General features: G+C 42.3%; 1 protein-coding gene across 6 annotated transcripts in view; it reads right to left on the reverse strand.

Moving 5' to 3' along the window:
* Nucleotides 1-603: 603 nt before the first annotated feature.
* Npnt (nephronectin) overlaps nucleotides 604-19,783 on the reverse strand; it is a 68,487-nt gene continuing 49,307 nt past the window's right edge. For 4 of the 6 annotated variants that reach the window (XM_055628276.1, XM_055628274.1, XM_055628275.1 and 1 more), the window contains 4 exons: nucleotides 10,724-10,810; nucleotides 10,114-10,212; nucleotides 4,878-5,134; nucleotides 604-3,306 (listed from right to left, as the gene is read on the reverse strand). In XM_055628276.1, the coding sequence (XP_055484251.1) occupies nucleotides 3,223-3,306; nucleotides 4,878-5,134; nucleotides 10,114-10,212; nucleotides 10,724-10,810 (527 nt within the window). In that variant the 3' untranslated portion in view covers nucleotides 604-3,222. The remainder of the gene's footprint in view (nucleotides 3,307-4,877; nucleotides 5,135-10,113; nucleotides 10,213-10,723; nucleotides 10,811-19,783) is intronic. The other 2 variants (XR_008722611.1, XM_055628277.1) reach the window with 2 other exon arrangements.

The following is a 19,783-nucleotide window of genomic DNA, read 5'->3' on the forward strand; positions in this document are numbered from 1 at the left end:
ACTAATGAGAATTTTACTCATGTGATTGCTCCTAAGCTTCAGAGGATAAATTGTCTGGTGCCCTGAATAAAACTGGCTATTCCTTAACACTTTAGTCCACCTCGTTTATCAAACTCATTCTCCCAGGTCCTACCACCTCTAGAGCAGCGGTCAGTGTGCTCTCTCTAAATCTGTGCAAGGACTTTCATTCCTGTATGTTTTCATTTTGTTCCCTTACAGTTGTTTTTTTCTTCCACCAGGAAAAGATATTAGAGAATAAAATGTTATAAGAAGATCACTAATAAAAGATTTATATAATGCATATATACTTAAGTATTTACTTGTATTTTATATTGCTATATAAAGAAACGTTTTCATTAAGTTACAAAATGTAACTAATATACTGAGGCAAGCATGCATCCCAATGGCCTGATCTCTCTCCCCTGGCTGTGCATGTGATGAATGGGTTTCATATTTTTAACCCAGAAAGTATAATGATATCTATGTTCCCACTCTTCCATGTGGTAAAGGAAATTTGAGCATGGCTGTGAGACAGCAGTGTCTCACCTCAGGACCCCAGTCACAAAAATCAGAAGTCAAAAAGCAAGAAAGAGACAACTGGTATTATTAACAGTCTTTTTATTTACAAAGATTGCTTTTATTTGGCCATTTTGAAAACCACGAACATTTTTCACTTTAGAAAACATTAAATAATAAACAAGATGTTATACAGTACTTTGGATAACTTCTTTCATCAGTGTAGTGCAATGTCTTATTGGCACCAAAAAGTGAAATTCTCAATTACTTTCCCCTTTCTTCTTCAGCTGTGCAGTTACATGACCAAAAAGGAAATGAATCATGAATAAACACATCTAAGAACCTATTATCTGGCTTTATTCAAAGACTCCGTTCAGAAGCTCCAACTCTGCCTCTATTGAGCTACATGACAAAGTTACTTAAACCTGTTCAAAAACATCATCAGTGTGTGGAACCTGGAAGGCTCCTAGTACGAAAGTGAGCCATGGGAAGAGGTGAGCAAGAGGGCTAATGGTACTTCAGTAGCCATGTCAACTCATCACATGCAAAACAGAGACAAGCACCAGACCCAAATCTCTCTGACCCATGTTTCTTGGTGGGGGGGTCTCCCTGAAAAACATGTCTAAACAAGCATCTACTGAACCAACCACGGGGGTCACACCCTTAACCCAGGAATAAAACGGTCATAGGACATTGTAAAGATACTACAGCATCTGTCTGATAAAACCTCTCCAGGAATAAATAATTTGGGGATTTGTTGATTTAATACTGCTGGGGTTGGCTGTTGAGCAAGAGGCATTTTAGTGAGCTAAGTATTTCCTTTTGTGACCTTTCTAATAGGATGTCAAGAGAAAAAGGTCTAACTCAGAGTTCTGTCCAAATTGCTTATTTCTGAAGACTGTCATTATTATGTACCCCTGTGAGGATCAAAGTGTCTTCTAGATTCCACATCTGGTACTTTAACTTGAAGTAAGCACACCTTAAACAGATAACATTTTAATGAAGTTTTTTTTTTTTTTTTTTTAAGGAAGGAGCTAGAGAGGAAGAGAGGAGAACTGGAAAGAGGGAGAGAGATGGAGGTAGAAGTAGGAGAAAGGGAGAAGGGAGTAAAAGAGAGAGAGAGAATGAACATAATATGATTTTCACACTCCTTTTTTGTAAAAGATTTGGCTTAGCAACTGTCCCTGCCAGGAAATGCCCCCTCACACTCTAGCCTAAGCCTGTTTCCTCTTGTTCTATTCTCAGCGCACGTGGAGAACAGCTGGTATCCCAGCTCTTGGTGCCAACCCTTCACATAGTGGAAAACCATCAATGGTTTGCCCCTCAGTCTTCTCTTCTCCAGTTCCTTTAATTTTTCATCATAGATCTTTTTTTCCAACCCTTTAATCATCTTTGTGTTTCCTGGCAAAAACAGCAGAAAATATTTTGATTACTTAATCAGAAATGAGAGAAATGTAAGGAGAAAGTTGACTTTACAAAGTTATGTGTTTTTAATACGAAGGTATGACAGGGAGGAGATACCGTTGGGCTTTGTGGATATTAGAATTCCTATCTTGTCCTCCTCTAGCGCATCTGTCTCATTCCATTGCATGTGTTGCCTCGCTGCACAGGCCTGCTTCCCATCCCAGCCTCAGGTAACATGTACGCCGTGAGCTACACTCTCAGAAACCTTGCCAATTTAAAGCTCCTTATGAATGCCTGTCCCATGGCCTTCCCTAGTCTTCCACCCTCCCCCCAACAAAGCTTCTTACCAATGGAGCCGTGTAACAATGGTGAAAGCTTCTGGTTTAAAGCATAACTCGAAACATGAGGGTTTTATATATTAACTGCAGGTCCTTGCTTCCCTTAATCGTTTACTTTCTTCCTTAAAGATCAAACTCAAGGACACTGAAATAAGGTCATCATTCCACTACCCCAGCTGCACACTTCTGCCAGTTTTCTTGCTGCCAGTAAGAGGTCATGGCCCAGATGACATTTCACATGTATTTCTTTTTTAACCAAAGGGATCATAAGCTGCCTTTGACCTTGCAACTGGAGTCTGTGAATATTAGGAACATGTAAATACTTATATTAATAGCACATTTACACAAACACAGTACTACCAACAAGGAATTTCCATGCCCCCCCCATAACTGTCTTTGAAACAAAAACACAGTTTACAAGAATAAATGCACCTTAACACATTCTACACCCTTCCGTTATAAAGTGTTCGGCAGTGAAAGTCAGAGTTGAGGTCAGGCCAGAACTAACTTGAGTGAAAAGGAGAAACTAGTTTCCCAAGCGCACTGTGTACCATGCTGTAAGCAACGTCAATACTACTCATGGTTCAACACTGAACAGATCACAGAATGCCATTTGCACAGAATGAAAACAACTCCCAGGATTGGCTACCAGGCCTGCTCTGTCATCAGGATGAAGGATGGCATGGGTCACACATGCCGAAGGCCTTCCTAAAGGGGACACAGGTAGAAGGCCCCACCCTGGAAGGGACTGGATGTGTCTCCAGATGCTCCTGTACTTCAAGGAGGGTGTCACTGTTCACTGGGATTGCACAAAGACAGGCCACCAAGACCCAAGTCACCAACTGGCCTTCCTCCTGACCCACTCTTGCCCTAGGCCTGATACGAGGGAGATGAGAAGGCAAGGATTGGAAAAAGAGGAAGAAGGGCAAGGTCACTGCTAGCTCTGGAGTTGCCAGTGTTCTTCTTAGCAGTGGCCTCTTTTCAAGCTCACATCATCCAATCCAATCTCCCCCGTGTGACCACGCTTTTTTTCACCTTTGAAGATGACCTAGGGAGAGAAGGCACACACTGGTCAGGCTTCCGCTGCCCCTTCCCAGTGCTCACTCGTGGAGCATAAGAAGGCAAGCCTTCCCCCAAACCAAACATTAGACTTCTATGGCAAAAGGCACCACTAGAACACAGGGGCCGGCATCCTCCCAGGTCCCTTGTCCTTCTGCATGCTCCCTGCAGTCAGCAAGCTGTTCACCCGACCGGAGGACCCAGCATTGGTTACTCTTCAAGTTGGCATTCTTGCTACACACTAGTTTACTGCAGGAATGCTTACAAAGCACACGATGGTCAAAGATTACCAAGGTTTAGAAGGAAGAAGAGTGTAGTGAGGCAAAAGGCTGAGAAATTAGGGGCTGAAGAGCTCCAGGTCTTGCAGCCTGACTTGGTTTTCTCTTGATAATATTCCCTCACCACCCACAGTGGAACAGAGCATACAACATAATCCAAGCACACTATTGCTATGGCTGTGTAACCCCAGCTTCTGGGAGATTTTACTAGCTCACATTTTATCCTCTGTAGGGTAGCCCTGCTCCCTTAACATGGGACAAACCTCTCAATACTATGATTTAAAGCAGTGCATTTTCCTGTTTTACTTCTCCGATATAAACATTAAGAAAACAAAAGCAGGGACTGGAGAGATGGCTCAGAGGTTAAGAGCACTGGCTGCTCTTCCAGAGGTCCTGTGTTCAATTCTCAGCAACCACATGGTGGCTCATGACCATCTATAATGAGATCTGTGTCCTCTTCTGGTGTGCAGGTGTTCATACAGACAGAACATTGTATAAATAATAAATAAATCCAAGAAAGATTGAGAGAGAAGAAAACAAAAACAAACTGTACAGAAAATCCATGAAAACTGTAACGGGGTCTGTGGTTCTGACATGGTTTCAAGACACTCTGTAAGAATGGATGTAGTCTTCATGACAAAGTTGCATAAGCACCGACATAGAGATGACATTTTCTCAAATCCACCCAGTATTTTGGTGGGATGGGATGGATCATTTTCTCACTATCCAGGACTTGATTATTTAAAATAAAATTTAAAATCTAAATACAATTTACACCCCCACTCAAAGCTTCTCCCATAACCCACACTTTCCAACTCTGGATCTTGACTCCCAGCTGAATCTGTAACTCTTATCTCTGGGCCAGAGGGAAAAACAAATTTCAAAGGAACACTTAAAAGTAGAAAGAAAAGCTACATCCACAGACGTTATCCTAGCAAAAGTTGGAAGCTTAAGGAACTGGAGGGGAAAAAAGGAAAAAAGCAGACACCATTAATCACAACACCTGAGACCCTGCATGTTTCTATCAACTTTTTTTCTTTTTAAATTTTCTATTGCTAATTTTCTCTCATTGAAAACAAATGGTTTCCATGCTTGAGTGAGGGTGTAGTGTTCAAGGTTGCAATGAAGATGGATGAAAAGGCAGAAAAGAATTTCGGAAAGAGGCAGTGGGTGGAGCCCTCGTGTCCAGGAAAAGCCACAAACCGCCAGGCCTGAATTCACAGAGCAAGGCTTCTTCCCCGCCTCTCCTATGAAAGCAGCCTCCCTTTGGGGATCTACTTACGCTCTTGACGTCAGCCCCTCGCAAGGTGATCTGGGTTTGCCTCCAGCCATGGCCACCATTTCTTCCCCACAGGGCTGCTCCGTGGGTGCCATATTTTCTCACAAACACCTGCAGTGTGCCGGAGGGCAGCCCAGTCACCTTGTGCCTGAAGGACAGGCACAGGTCCCCTGAATGCATGAGGTGGCCGAGAGGTAGCACCAAGCGAGCGGCTTTCCCCCCAGGGGCTTTGGCTGCCGACACTGTGAGATACTGTCCACCTGGAACGGGAAAAGCAGGGCCTCTCTCCAGCACAAACTGCATGGACACGAGGTTTTTAATACACTTCAGACTGTAACATTTGTTAATAAAAATCCCAGATCTTTTTGAAGAAAAAAACTAGAGCTTGTTTCTATGCCTGTTGTAAATGCTATGCTGTTTACATATAACACCCACGTACTTTGTCGAGAGAGAACAAAGACATGATTAGTACTCCAACATTGACTGTTTCCTTGGGATACGATCAGACATCCCTAGGCATGTGTGTTCACTACCTTCTGATTCTCACCCACTCTGTGCTGCTGGGCATCCCACACTGGCTTAGGAGAAATGACCCAAAATTTTCTGGCTAACATTTATTTGTAGATAACTAACCTTTGGACTTTATAAAACACAAAGTAATGAAAACTATATGATGCTTATTCTGCTTATTCTCTCCTCTCTCTACTTAAAAACCACAGTCCTTAAATGCAGAAAGATGATTTTTAAAACAGTTTGCTATCCTTCTCACACAGAGGCACAGCTAACACCAGGGGACATACAGGCAGCCTGGAAACTCTCTGAACCTCCCTGGGTTATCAGTTTCATTTGGAGGCTAGTGATTTAAGATACATACATACATACATACATACATACATACATACATACATACACACACACATATATAAACAAATTTATAACTTTATTCTCTGTCTATGTGTCTGAATGTCTATCTGTTTTGTTATATCTAAGAAAACAAAAATGTAATAAAAGCCTTCACTTTTGACCCATCACCTTGGCTGTCCTCAGACCCCAGTCGTCTATAGATTTCCCATCTCTCTTTTGTTACAGAAGTGCAATTTGAACAACAACAACAAAAAAAGTTAAGCACCACTACAGTGGGGGCTGCTGCTTCTCAACAGAAAGCTGTGGCTGTGAGTGTTTTGAAAGTCAGTGCGTGTCCAGATGAGAATCCCTTCAGGCGGTTTTTGTCACAGTCGATTGAAAGCACACTGAGAGTTTCGACACTGATTTGTCCACAGGAAGAATGTGGTTGGAATGCTGAACACATGTATCTGCTGTGGGAGAAACCTCATTTCCTTCTCAGCCCAGAGGCAGACCATCATCATCGCCTTTCGCTTTATTTACATGGCAAGACACTTGGGATGTCTTCTTATCCAAGCATGTTTTCTCTACCTCGGTCCCACCAGCATTCTCCTAGGTAACAAAAAACTCCTGAGCAAGTGTGATGGATCCTTGCCCTGTGCTAAGTGCTCCCTGCAGGCTGCAAACAACTGAAGCCAGTCCTGTCTGCACCTCAAACCTTCCCATTAACATCCTAAGACACAGTGGGTAATTAAGGGTGTTTGTTGCATGAATGCCTGATATTAAAAAAAAAAAAAAAAAAAAAAAAAAGTAGCAAAAACCTGCCAGAAAATTGACTCATGTGCCTGAGTCAATAAAAACACGATGTGTTGGCTTCCTCTCTCCTTATCTTGGCTCCCTCCCCCCACACACTGACACCCCCAAAATACTGTCTATAAGTCTGTTTTTATGGTTAAGACTAAGGTAAGATGATTACAGTAAACCTGCAAGGTTTAAGATAACAAGGATTATCTTAAGTACCTGTGGAATGTATGCTAATATCAGTTTTCAAGACACTGCATGCAAACAGAGCATCTAACAAACCAAGGCACCCAAGCGTCAAACAACCCTTTTCTAAACATATTCCAAACTCTAAAGTTGCAATAATGATGAATAAAGTTGTTACTGTTCTTCCTCCATACAGCTGCTCTGAGTTGGGCTTAATTTTTTTTTTAATTTTGTTTATTGACTGAGTGACTAACTGTTGGGAGAGACAGGGATGCCTACATGCCATAGCACACATGTAGAGGTCAGAGGCGTACCGCCGGAATTGGCCAGCAAACTCCGAGGAACAATTCTGAGCGGCATACTGCCATAAGCTGTGTGCTTGCACCGTCCTCCCACTCTCTGCCGTCCTTTGCTCTTTCCATCCTTTTATCCAAGCTGAATACTTGCTCACTGAATCCCTTGGGGATACCTGAGACATTTTCCACATGGATACAGACCCTCACACCTGGAGTAAGAGGTCATCTCATATGTAGCTCTAGCCCTTTATAACAACATCTTTCCAGAGGCCACCCCACCAAACACCGACAAGTGAAGGCTCATCTCCTCCCCACCAGCTTGTTCTTCCTAGTAAATCTATTAAACAATCGTCTAAGAGTTTGACCAAAACTACGTTGCTTTCTACCATGGGTCCTACTTCTTATCCCCATTTGAGTCACAAGGAGCAGTTGGTCAACCTTAAGTCAATTGTTTCAAAGCAGTACAATTCTACTTTTTCTTCTCCATCTTCAACATTCTGGCGTTCACCCAGTTTTCACAGATAAAGGAAGATCCACCTCTTTATCCAGGCCACTCCACTCTGAATGATGTGCATCTAAGGCTCAGATGAGAAAGGCTCCTCGGAAGTGGGTCAACAACTTCACCGCAACATATTTTACCTTCTGGGAAAGGACCATCTCCACAGACATACTCCATCTTTTTGAAACCATGGTCGTGGGCTTCGCCCAGGGTGACTTCACTATGCACTAAACTCTAAAAAGTCTTTCACATTTAGGGCTTGCTTGCATCTTTCAACAGGTGTATTGTTTTCTAGACCTTGAGACATGCTTGCCATCAGACTTATCACTGTGTGTGGCCCGGTCACACAACTATTCTTGGATGATGGTTCTGTCAACACACACAATCACTTTCTCTCCACTTCGAGTCAAAATTAGGTCAATTTCTTCAATATCTAAATCCCATACCCATTAAATCCAAATTTTTATAAAAAAATTAGAAAAAAACATCCTATATGAGTCAGATCTAATCTTCAGGTGTTAGCCTACCTGAGCTGCTGCCACGTTCTTTCCGTTTGTTCAATCCTAACACTGTGCAATGACCACTTAAAATATTCCTCCCTACCATTCCCAATTTCATGTATCTTTTGCTAGAGGACAAGAAAAATTTGACCCACAAATCGAAATGTCTGCAAACGCGGTAATAATGGAAGGTGTTGAAAGGTAGTACATAGTTCTAAAAAAGTGTTCTAAAATGTCAATTTAGTTTGTTTTACAAACTAGCCTGTTTCTACAAAACCAATGAAATCTTTCCGACAGTGTGAGTTACGTTTTATGGTGTACCTTACTCAAAAGAATATTCATTGTGGCGATGAACGTTACTAACAGGCTCATAAGCCATGCCGGTAGATCTTTCGGTTGCAAACTTCTGCAGGCCAGCAGTCTGACCCAGCCCCACTTAGAGGTCTGAAACACGAACTCCATCAGGTACAAGTGTTACTGCTGCAGGCACTGAATGGACTCTACAATGTACTAGTTTGTTGTTGTTGTTTTTTTTTTTTTTCTTCACTCTAGCTTTGTGGCCTAAGGAGGCTTACATTTGACTCGCAGGGCATCAGTACTTCTCTTGTGAAATAAAGACAGTATCACCTGATTCACTGAATGGATATGAGGATTAAATTAAATGAGTGAGGTGAAGACGTTAGCAGATATTAACATCTGTTGAGTCTGTGTTATTCGCAGACACTGTGGCAGTAACAATATTATGCTCGGAGGATACCTTACACGGGTGTAACTCAAAACATAGAAATGAGTTCAATTGAACTGTACGAGGCATTGCGTGATTCTTTTTATAACAAATCTCTCTCTCTATCACTCTCTCTCTCTTTCTGTGTGTGTGTGTATGTTTTGAGATGGGTTTCTTTGTGTAGCCCTGGCTATTCTGGAACTTGCTCTGTGGCCCAGGCTGGCCTTGAGCTTAAGAAATCCATCTCCCTCAGCCTCCCAAGTGCTGACATTAAAGGAATGAACCAACACCACCAGGTTAGAAAAAAGCAAATCTTAAAAACCATATTAATGTATTGAATATTCATGTTTTTAAAGTTTACCTCAAATATTTACTCTTAAATATCTTTCAGTTTCAATTCAATATTCTTTCAAGTATATTTGATTCAATTTTAGAAGCTCTAATGGAAGTAGTTTGAACTAATTGTTTGAAGCCTTGCTGCTGAGACTGTACCCTGCAGAAGGACACTATAAACGCCACTGGCTTCCCTGGGGAGCCAGCTATGATCCCTCGGATCCGAGTGCCACAAAGCCCCACTTCCCTGCAGCACAACTGCTGTATTAGGTTTTAAGTGCTCACAAACTAGCTTTTCTGTGTTGTGTTTCAAAGACAGGACGGCACTTGAAGACTAGGCGTCAGACCTACATAAAAGAGCACTTTCCCTTCATATCGTTTGTGTCTGTTCTTCAGAAACAAAGGGGGGGGGAAACTAGGTTTCTCCCCCTTCCCTTAAATTGGCTTCACTCAAAAGAACATTTACTTGCAGAGGGAAGAAAGGGGCCAATGTGTATGTAGCTTTACTTCTTGAAAGGAGGCAAAATACTTCATAGGAACTAAACGTTTACATTAGTAAGCACTGTACAATTTACAAATCTACTAATTTTCCCAGAGCCTGTCTCTAAGTCCAGCTAGGTAATAAGCTTCTCTTGGGGGCAGTGCTCTGTCTTCTTGGGTCTGATTTAGAGTAAATCGCTTCCAGAGAGTCGCTGCATTGTGTAAATTTCTATTGTCTCCATCATTTGCAGCTCATATCTTCATCCACAAATCAGAGAGAGCCCAGGGGCTGTTCCCACAGGGGACAGGCCACTATGTAACTGCTTTTATGCAGAGGAACTGGGTGCTACAAGTACCTTGAAAGTTATAACGTTAGGACAAGCTTAAATGCTTATTTACCAAGCTTTTTGAGGCAAACCATCTGACCTCTTGGTTAACTACCTGTGTTCCATAATATGAGTCTAACGGGCAGCTAGAAAATCTCCTCTTCTAAAGAAGATGGAATATACATAGTAGGGACAATTTTTTTTAATGGTCAAAAGGAGCAAACAGTAGGTGCTAGATCATGTGACTTTACCTGCAGGGTCCCTGATGGGCTCCCAGTGTAAGTCGCTGTCTTTCTCTCTGATCCATCCACAAAGTCCATGGTCAAAATTACAACTGTGTATGAGAATCCCTGTGAGGAGGCAGCCAGAAGAATAAGATCACAAACTCAGCAAGCATCAGCCAACAATTTGCACCTTGCCCTGAGCTCAGAAGGGAAATGATATACACCTTTTGCCAACATGACTGGTATAGATGCTCAGCTGAGAAATCAGAACCCAAAGTGCTCCTGTCTCATGACCCAGTTGGGCTGTCACTTTAAAATAGGACTTCTGTCCCACAATTCAAACACTAATGTCATTTTAAAAGAAAACTACGACTTGTAATTATTTTTCTCAAGTGATCTAACCAACTGAGTTGTACAAAAACAACAAAGGAAAAGAAATTACATAATTTCCCTAAACATGACTGGGGATCTACAATCTTATTTTCTCATATTCATAAAACCCATTATTTTGCATCCCAGCTGGAAAAAAACAAAAAACAAACAAACAAACAAAAAAAAAAAAGCCACACACACACACACACAATTCAAAGATCCTTTCCTGACATGGGGGCCAAGAATGGAATGTAACTGCATCTACCTGGGTCGTCTTTTGCTTCATCATCCGCGCTGATTCCTCTTTCGATTTCAAATATTTCAAACAGGTCATTTGACGGCTGCCGCGGAACTATAAGAGAGAAGCTAAAGGTTTGTTTGTTTCCTTTGTCTGTCTGTTTGTTTTTAATGAGACCTTACAAAGGTATAGGTGCCCTGTCTTTAACAAGTACAAGGAGGCAGCCTATGCACTTCAGTCCATTTTACACGAGGAGCAATAATACAATTTGCTGTGCAGGTATTTGTGCTCTAACACTGGGATATAAACGAAAAACAAGGTAATGGGCGGGACAGGTGGCTCAGCTTGCTGTATTCGTGTGTATCCCAGGTTTGGGTCTACAGCCCCCATATTAAAAGCTGGAGCAGCAGATCACATCTGTAACTCCAGTGTTGTGGGGCAGAGACACGAGGACCCCTTATGATGTTCGGTCAGTCTGCCTAGACACATAGAGGCTTCCGGTTTGGTAAGAGACCCTGTCTCAAAACAATAAAGGGGAGGCAGCGGCTTGCAGATCCTCACTGCTAAAGCTACTGGTTTCAGTTGCTGTTGGGTTTTTTTGGTTTTGTTATGTTATGTTTTTTTGTGTTGTTTTTTCTTTTCTTTTTTTTTTAGTATTAACTCAAAGGTGCAACTTTGCTTCCTTTCTATTTTTTTCAGATATAACCCCCATGCCCGACTTGAAAGGTATGACTTTATCTTCTCCTTCCCAACACCCTCATCCCAGCAGCTGTGGAAACACACAGCTTGTCTGCCTTGCAGTTTCTCTCTCCGCCACCAATAAAATTGTCCTTGAGCTTCAAAGTGATCGACTGAATAAGTAAAAATGAGGTGGCATGTAACGAAAAGGACACCTGATCTACATACATACACATGCGTTCATATACATGCACACATGAATACGTACATATACCATACACACACCAAACACACATACATACATACAGAGAAAGAGAGAGAGAAAACAAGTATTCACGTGGGAAACATACTATGAAACAACTTCTAATTTCTAGCAAAACGATTATAAAAATTCATCTCTGTGCATGATTCGTTAGTGGGTGGCTTGGTTTTTACTCACAGAACCTACTTCCCTCGACAGAACTCTGCACAGCACTGTGCACCTAGCCCACACCTCCCACCACAGCCTTCCTTATCTAAGCAGGTTTCCCAGCTCCTGGAAGATCAGATACAGGCAGTTTCCTGGTGAGCATTAACCGTCCACCCAACAAAACACACAACCCTGTCCAAGCATGCCATTCATTTCCACATCCCTGACACTGGGGCTTTTCTCCCTACTAATTAACCTGAACAAACACCCCCTCTTCGTTTCAGGCCCAGCATAAACACCAGGGAAAGCTGTGAAAACTTTCATACTCACGGGAGAATTAAATTCTTCCCTGCTGTTGACCCATAGTCCCATTTGCATATTTCTTCCGTATGCATTTGTAAGGAGCGCGCGCGCACACACACACACACACACACACACACACACACACACACACAAGTGACTGTCTCTGCTAGTCCCTGAGGTCTTCACTGGCATCAATCACATCCTCCTCACATGGCATTTCCAGGGCTTGACCTGGTGACAGGCACTCAGTGATCACTGAGCAAATGCAAAGATCTTGTCAGAAAGCCATGTTCCTTGTCAACACCCTTCATCCGATGTCACAAGCGGGTCAGAGCTTGAATACACTTCAAGAGAACTGACTCACTTAAGCCCTTGTTTATGCATTCATTCGATGTATATTTGATTTCTGCCCCAGCTCCAAGCCCCATGGTGGACTCAGGGAGACAGCTCGAGGAGCGTGAATGAGACCAGCACAGCTGCAGGGGGTATGGGGCCTGAGTTCTGATAGCAGACAATGACAGCAAACTCAGGGATCAACAGACAGGGTAAGTTTTGAAGAGGGGTAGGAAAGAAAAAAAATGCCCCAAGATGCCCTGAAGAATAGCAGGGTCAGAGGGTAGGGAGAACTGTGGGGAAGCTGGTAGTGATTACGGGAATTCTTGCCCAGGCCCAGGAGTACTCCCTTCTCTTTGCCAGAAACTTAATTAATACTCTATTTTCATAAGACAGGAAATAAAAAGACAGACTACCACAAAACTGAAGACCCTCAGAGAGGCTCCTTTTCTCTGAGTTATGCTATTGCTGTCAGCAAGGACTTCTGAAAGTGACAGTCTTATGCTACTTGCAACTGTCTTTAGCCCGCTACATCTGGATTGTCCCACCATTTTGTTTCAAAAGTCAAAGCAGGAAAGTGCCCTCCTTCTTCACACTGTATGCCCTCAAATGGACAGGATGGCAGAATCTAAGACAGAAGACAGTTGAGCCCTTCTGGCACCTGGGGCTGCCGAATGGCTGACAGCAATCACACCCAATGACAGCTTTCCTGTCCTCATTTTTGGACTTAGAGAACATGTTTCTTATTTATCGGGAGTCAATATTACAAGTAAATCTTCATTTCTTATGATTTACCTTATTAAAAAACATTGGGACACAGCTCTGCTTTTGTTCTGCTCCTCAGACACTTAAATGACTCTGACGTGGAAAAGGCTCAACTCCCAAGGTGTCCAGTGTGATGGCGTTATGACAGCACCCTTCCCCCCCCTCCATGGATGACTGTCCATTGTCATTTGTTCTTTTAATGCTTCCGGGCGCTCTGACACGTAAGGCTGTTTTTATCAAACAACACCAGGAGATTTTCTCTGGAAAGAACAAGGGAAAGAGGCAGAGCTTCCCAAGGAAAAGACAAAACTGGGATGATGAAAGTGGCACCTTCAGTGGTGGAGAGGGTGCCACAGAAGGTGGAAAAAGAGATGGGGACAAGACCATGCACTTGGAAAAGAGGAACCCCCAAATTAGTCATCCGTCGACCCACAAAGCCTCAGGTGGCTCCAAGAATTATTTAATTAGCAGTGATGGTGTTTACAGATTCCAAAGGATTTACCGGGCTGATGTGCCCAGCAGCCATCTGCTTGTATAGTGCTGTGTGCACTACCCTGAACCCTGACAGGTTATTCATTTTCCTCAGTGCGACTTGCTGAGAACATCACGCCAAAGTTTCTGCAGAGGTAAAGTATAGTGCCGGACATAGGTGATAGGATGTAAGAAAACCAACCGAAATAAATACGGAAATTTGAGTAGGTCTCAACATTTTTTTTGTTAAAGACTAGAAAAACGGGTCACAAGGAACACATTAAGAATGTGATAGTCTGAATGTTGGAAATTAAAGTGATATTTTTTATGATCTAATTCATTTAGTCTTTTATAATTGTATATTTTGAGGCCGTTGAAAAGTTTAAATATAAAAACAACCCTAAACAATCCACAAAAGAAGGTCTCTGTAAGGACACAGCTACACAGCGGTTACGTATCTGATGTTTGTATCTTGGCTGTTCAGAGAACTTTGAATAGTTTTGCTATCTGATGTAAGCAAGGTTGTAAAACTGAAATGTCTGTGAAATTCAAATACTTTCTTTAATTCAAGCGAGTGATTTTAATTGATGCAGAAAATATGAGTTAAAATATCTGAAAACAGACTAGCAGGGAAGGACACATGTAATTTTACCACTCTTCCTTGCTGGATATTTTGGCTAGGATTCACTTCAGACACACAATAAATGGAAACATAGCTGATGCTTTCTCAGAATTAGAATGGTGTAATAATAAAAATTAAAGAAGAATAAAAGATGTTAATAATGGTCCTGTCCATTCATTTTCTTTCCTTCAATGTCCCCCACTCACTGGGTAGCCAGTCAAAAATGCAGAGCAGCAGAGGTGTATGGGGCTAGGTTACACACCTGTAAAGCAAGGAACATACTTTACTCCTGCCTTTGTTTGACCTACCCTTTTAAGATGAAGATGGACATAATGGCTGCTTTAATGGAAAAGTAGAAGATGCTGCTTAAGTGTCGGTGTGATGAGTGAAGCCTGGTAAAGCTCACCCAGGACGGGGAGATGCTGAAACTCTCTGAGAAGTGATGTTTATACTAAGATCTGAAGTTTGAGTTTCTGTGATCGGCGGCCTTGGAGAATGAAAGGGTGGAGCACCAGTCAGCTGATGAGCTTCAGGGAAAGGCAGAGCACAGGCAGAAAAGTGCCAAATGGGAGCTGTACAATGACTGTTTGAAGCCTTGTTAAGATGTTGTATTCTATCTTGGCAGAATCTGGACACTCTAAATGGTTTTTATAGTACTGACGAGGGAAGGTTTGCAAGGTAAAGTTGCCATTCTACTGCAGCATGGAGAATGGCAAGGAGGAAGGTGAGAGGAGAAAGCATTTATGACTACAATTACTATAAAGAAAGTTCACACGCTTAAAAAAATTCTCCAACATTTTCCTGACATTATTCAATATTGCACCAATAAAAATGTTCTTGCGGTATGCAGATCTGCATGAGTTCTGCTCCCAAAGTGGCCTATATAGTGATTCACAGGCCAGCCAAGGCCACATAGTGAGGCCCTGTCTCAAAAACAAAACAAAACCTTGCCTGTTGCTTCTAACAACCATATGTATTACTAACGGAAAGAAGGTACTGACCCTCAAAGATGGACACTGTGGGATACAGAGAGTAATCCCAAATGATACGAACTGTAGGGAACAAAGGGTATTAGCCCCTAAAGAGATTGCAGGTTTGCCAGCTGCCTGGCAGGAGGAGGTAATATTTACATCTTCTTCTCTGTGTTCACTGTTACGGTTTTGCTGGGTAAAACTGCAGCTATTTGAGACATCTTTATGGATGTGGACTATATGTTAATATTATCGTATTCCTGGAGAGACTGACTGCACTTAATAGAATTGACTAGGGCAAACAGCAGCCTTTGCAAGCAGGACTGTTTCTTTCCATAGCTGCTGCCCAGCACAGGCACCAGGACTCTGCGGCCATTATGAGACGGTCCTGTGTCCCCAGTCCACTGCATTCATACTTTGTCCCACAGCCTACGTCTTCTGGGTTAATACACTCGGTATCCTACAATCTCTTTGGGAGTTAACACCCTCCATTTCCCACAGTTGTTATCATTTGGTATTGTTCTCCATGGCCATCCTCCATTCTGTAATCTCTGAGAGTATCTATATTGTTTTTCCCCACACCTGAAAAAGATGAGAAAAGAACAAGGTTAGATACAGCTGTCTCTTTCTCTTCAGGGAAGGAAACCCCTAACATAGAAAGAATTCAAGACAGTGTTGTCTGTAACCTTTAGTCCCACAACAGTGCCAGAACTGGCCTGGGCGATGTGGTGCAAACCACTTGAAGAGAACCTGGATCTGCAATGAGTGATAAGGGCTTTCCGGAGCAGTGTCCTTCCTGCTCCCTCCCGCTCCCAGTCCAAAGGCAGCGCTTACTCCGCAGAGGGAAGAAAATAAAAAAATCAGAAATAAGTTTCTGTCATTTTTTAAATCCTCATTCAATAAATATCTTAGCCAAATGCTGGTTACTCGATACAATGGTTGCTGAGCCATATAGAAATCAGATCTCGTTTGCCAGCACTATCCCACAGGGAGGACCTACAGAGGTCAGAAGACAGAGCCTGAGAGTAATGAACAGAACTGGGAAAAATTAACTCCCTGATGAAAAGTGAACACGGGCCCAGCTGCTCAGAAATGAGCCTGTGTTGGGGACAGACCCCCTCTCTTCCACATACTGTGTGTGCCTTTCATAAGGTTTCAGAGCAACTGAGAGGCACAACCCAGGGAACTCTTAAGAGGACTGAGACTGAAAAGCATGGCTCTTCACTAAGCATGGCTGGAGGACTCCGGAGAATATCCCTCAGGCCTGGTTCTCCTGCCCTCTTCTAAGCTAAAGCAAACCATAAGGGTTAGGCTTCTCCAGACCAGTGTACACAATGCCCCACTGGGGCTACTTGATCTGAGCGCAGCACCCCTGAACACAGAGCCCGCCTACCATACAGGACAGGGGAGCCCACTCATCCAAACCATCAACCAAAAGAGAAAGGGGAGCTTTGGCGTCTGCTATTCATCAGACCCTTCATGTAAGCTTGCCATCTGGATAGATTCATCTGTCATTATATTCACAGTTGAGACACTGGGGTGCTGTTAACACACCATTTTAACATCTCTATTTTAACAGTCATTTAACTCTGCATGTGCTATGAATGCCTGATTTAAACACAAAGTTCTAGCTATTGAGTAATAAACAAACTATATGCAAAGTAGCTAATTTCTATTTTCATTTCTCTCCTCACACTTGTAAATCAGATCATTTTGTTTTGAAAAGATAGCATTAGCCAAAAATAGCATTAAAACTGCAATGAACCATAATAAGAAGCATTGGAATAAAATTAGTCATCACTAGAATATACAGCTTCTCTTATGAGTTAATTAGGAAATCTGTTATTACTGTACAAATGAATTCCACCAATGTTCTTATGTGGCAATCACTGTGATAAGGGTTCTACATGGACCTTCCCACCTAACTCACACAACTGCCCCATGAGATGTATACAGCAAGTACCTCAACATTCAGATGAGGGAACAGAGACAGAAGAATTTGGCAGCGTGCCCAAATGCGGTTCTTTTAATTATAACTCTATAGGCACAGGGCTTTAAAAACTTCTCATCTCCAACCTAGGTCACATTCACTAAGAACTCAATTTTATACTTTCTGATAAGAATCATCTTTTTCTTCACCAGCCACCACAGAATCCCATTAAAATACAAATCAAAAAAGCTTAAAAACTCTCAGAATCCAGAGCACCAGACCCTGACCTGTGTGTGGCAGCAGCTTTCTTCTCCTAAGCACTGGCAGAGATTTAATCTTCGAGGACATGTCAACGTCATCCTGAGGTCTCTGCGGGCCTTACTGTTTACTTGAGAATAAAGCAGCCAGAGGACCTCTTCACCCCTCAGCTGAAACAATCATTTACTCATCACCACCCAGAATTAGAAAAGAGACCGAGGAGACTAAAATATGTCCATGGCTAAAAATGCTGAGATCTACAGACTAGGAAATCTGTAGAAGAGGAACAATTAGGAAGGAAACCCCGAGGAGGGCACGGTGCAGAGCAGCAGTGAGGAGAAAGGAGGCCGTTTCCCTCTTACTGTTTGATACCTGGGCGGTCAGCCCATTCCCATGTTCTGTAACAGCAGTGACGGCACGGCTGGTTCTCAGGCATGGCCACTTACAAAAGAACGTGGCAGAGATGAATTACATTATGTTCTATAATCTTGAGTCTATACCATCTTCCCTTTGTTTCATATGGTACAGATGGTAAACTTCTGTTACGCAACTATTATATTTTAAACGTCCTACATCTGGCTAATTCTGTGTTCATGCAAGGCATGGTTCTTTCTGCTGCATAGGAGCTGCCACTGGGACCCAGAGATCCCCGCCACAGCATCTGGCCTGCACATATATCAACAGCATACCGGTGAGTGTGCCAGAAATTCCATCTGAGCTCCTGCCCCAACCCTGCGGAATCAGGGTCTTCATTTCAATAAGATCCACATATAATCTGTACACATGACCCTAGACCGCCTGCAGGAAGTGAGTCCACTCCAGAGTAAAGGAAACTCAGATGAACAACCTGGTTTATTCTACCTCAATCTGGATTCCGAAAACACACTTTTGGAGAAAAATGTGTCTACTGGTCCAAATGATACTATATTCCTTGTAATAATCTGAGTTTTGGAGCTAAAATTGGCCATCTATAGCCCATTCTATTCTAAAAAAAAATTAGAACAGTTAGAAGTTAATAAAACCTTTAATGGATTTTGAAAAACTAAAAATGTTTCAAATGAAACTACCATGATTAGGAACCAGAACTCTTTGGGATATTTTCTCCAAAAGTATAACTCCATTCTTCCCTTTTCCGTGGGGAAAGTGGGAATCTATTACCGCTACCCTCTCCTACAGGGTTATTGTTACAATAAATCATGGTTTTCCTTGACAACGACAATTATGACTTTAAATATTACTGCAAAGGAATAAGAATTAAGCAATGAAAATTACTCAAAGCACCAAAAAAAATCACCTTTCCATGCTTATTACTTTGGAATTTTTTCTCCCAGACCTTCACATACATCAAAACATATGGAGCCACGAATCTTATATCTCAGTGGGGTATAATGGTATACCCCATTATATTTAAAACAGGGATATTTTTCCAAGTAATTTTTAAAATTGATGAGAGTCAACTTTTTTTTTTCATTTATTTTACTATTAGATTAGGAAGCATTCCCCCCAATTTCCTCTACCAAGACCTTCATTTTCTTTGCTCTTACAGAAGCTTTTACCTACCTACCTTGGTGGACAGCAGAGTCTTTTGGGTTCAGTCCCAGTTTTCTAGCGATCCCCTGTATTCGGATAGGCACGCCACCACTTACATCTGCTTTCCTGCTCATCTGCCCAGTACCTCTCTCCCTGCATGGACCACGCTTCCCTCCACTGGACTGTCTCAGAACAGCCCTGTTAGTCTCAGCATGGCATACGATGCCGCTTAGCCAGGTTACTGTGGGGCGTGGTCTCCATACCTCCTAGTTCAGCCAAGAACTGACTGGTTTCAGAGAATTCTAATCTAGTGAGCTAACTAATCCCATAGTTAAATCTATGGTTCAAGATGGAACACACCGTCCTAGGCTTCTCCTAGAGACTCACAGTGACCTTTAGCACATTAAAGTCTGAGAAGCCTTACAGCCAATACTCCTAGCCAGCTTGGCAAACCTGGGATTTCTTAATGTATTTGACCCCAGAACTTGTATAACATTTCAGTAGCTAATGGCCTATAAAACACATTTGGAGACACACTGCTTTGTCCCAGTAACGAAAGAACAATGTCATGCTTTGTCAGGGACCTTAGTGCGTTCCAACCAGCCTTTTAGCTGGTTTATGACTGGCTCTAAAAATGCATCTGGCTAGGTTTCTAGTCCCATTAACAAAAATTCTAAGGCTCCCTTAGAGTGGAAGTTCTCAGCCTGTGGGTCACGGCCCCCTTAACAAACTCCATCTTCCAAAATATTTACATTATAATTCACAACTGTAGAAAAATCATAGATATGAAGTAGCAACAAAAATAATTTTATGGTTG

The sequence above is a fragment of the Psammomys obesus genome, unplaced genomic scaffold (assembly GCF_907164565.1).
Source record: "Psammomys obesus unplaced genomic scaffold, mPsaObe1.curated_primary_1811, whole genome shotgun sequence".
Lineage (NCBI taxonomy): Eukaryota > Metazoa > Chordata > Mammalia > Rodentia > Muridae > Psammomys > Psammomys obesus.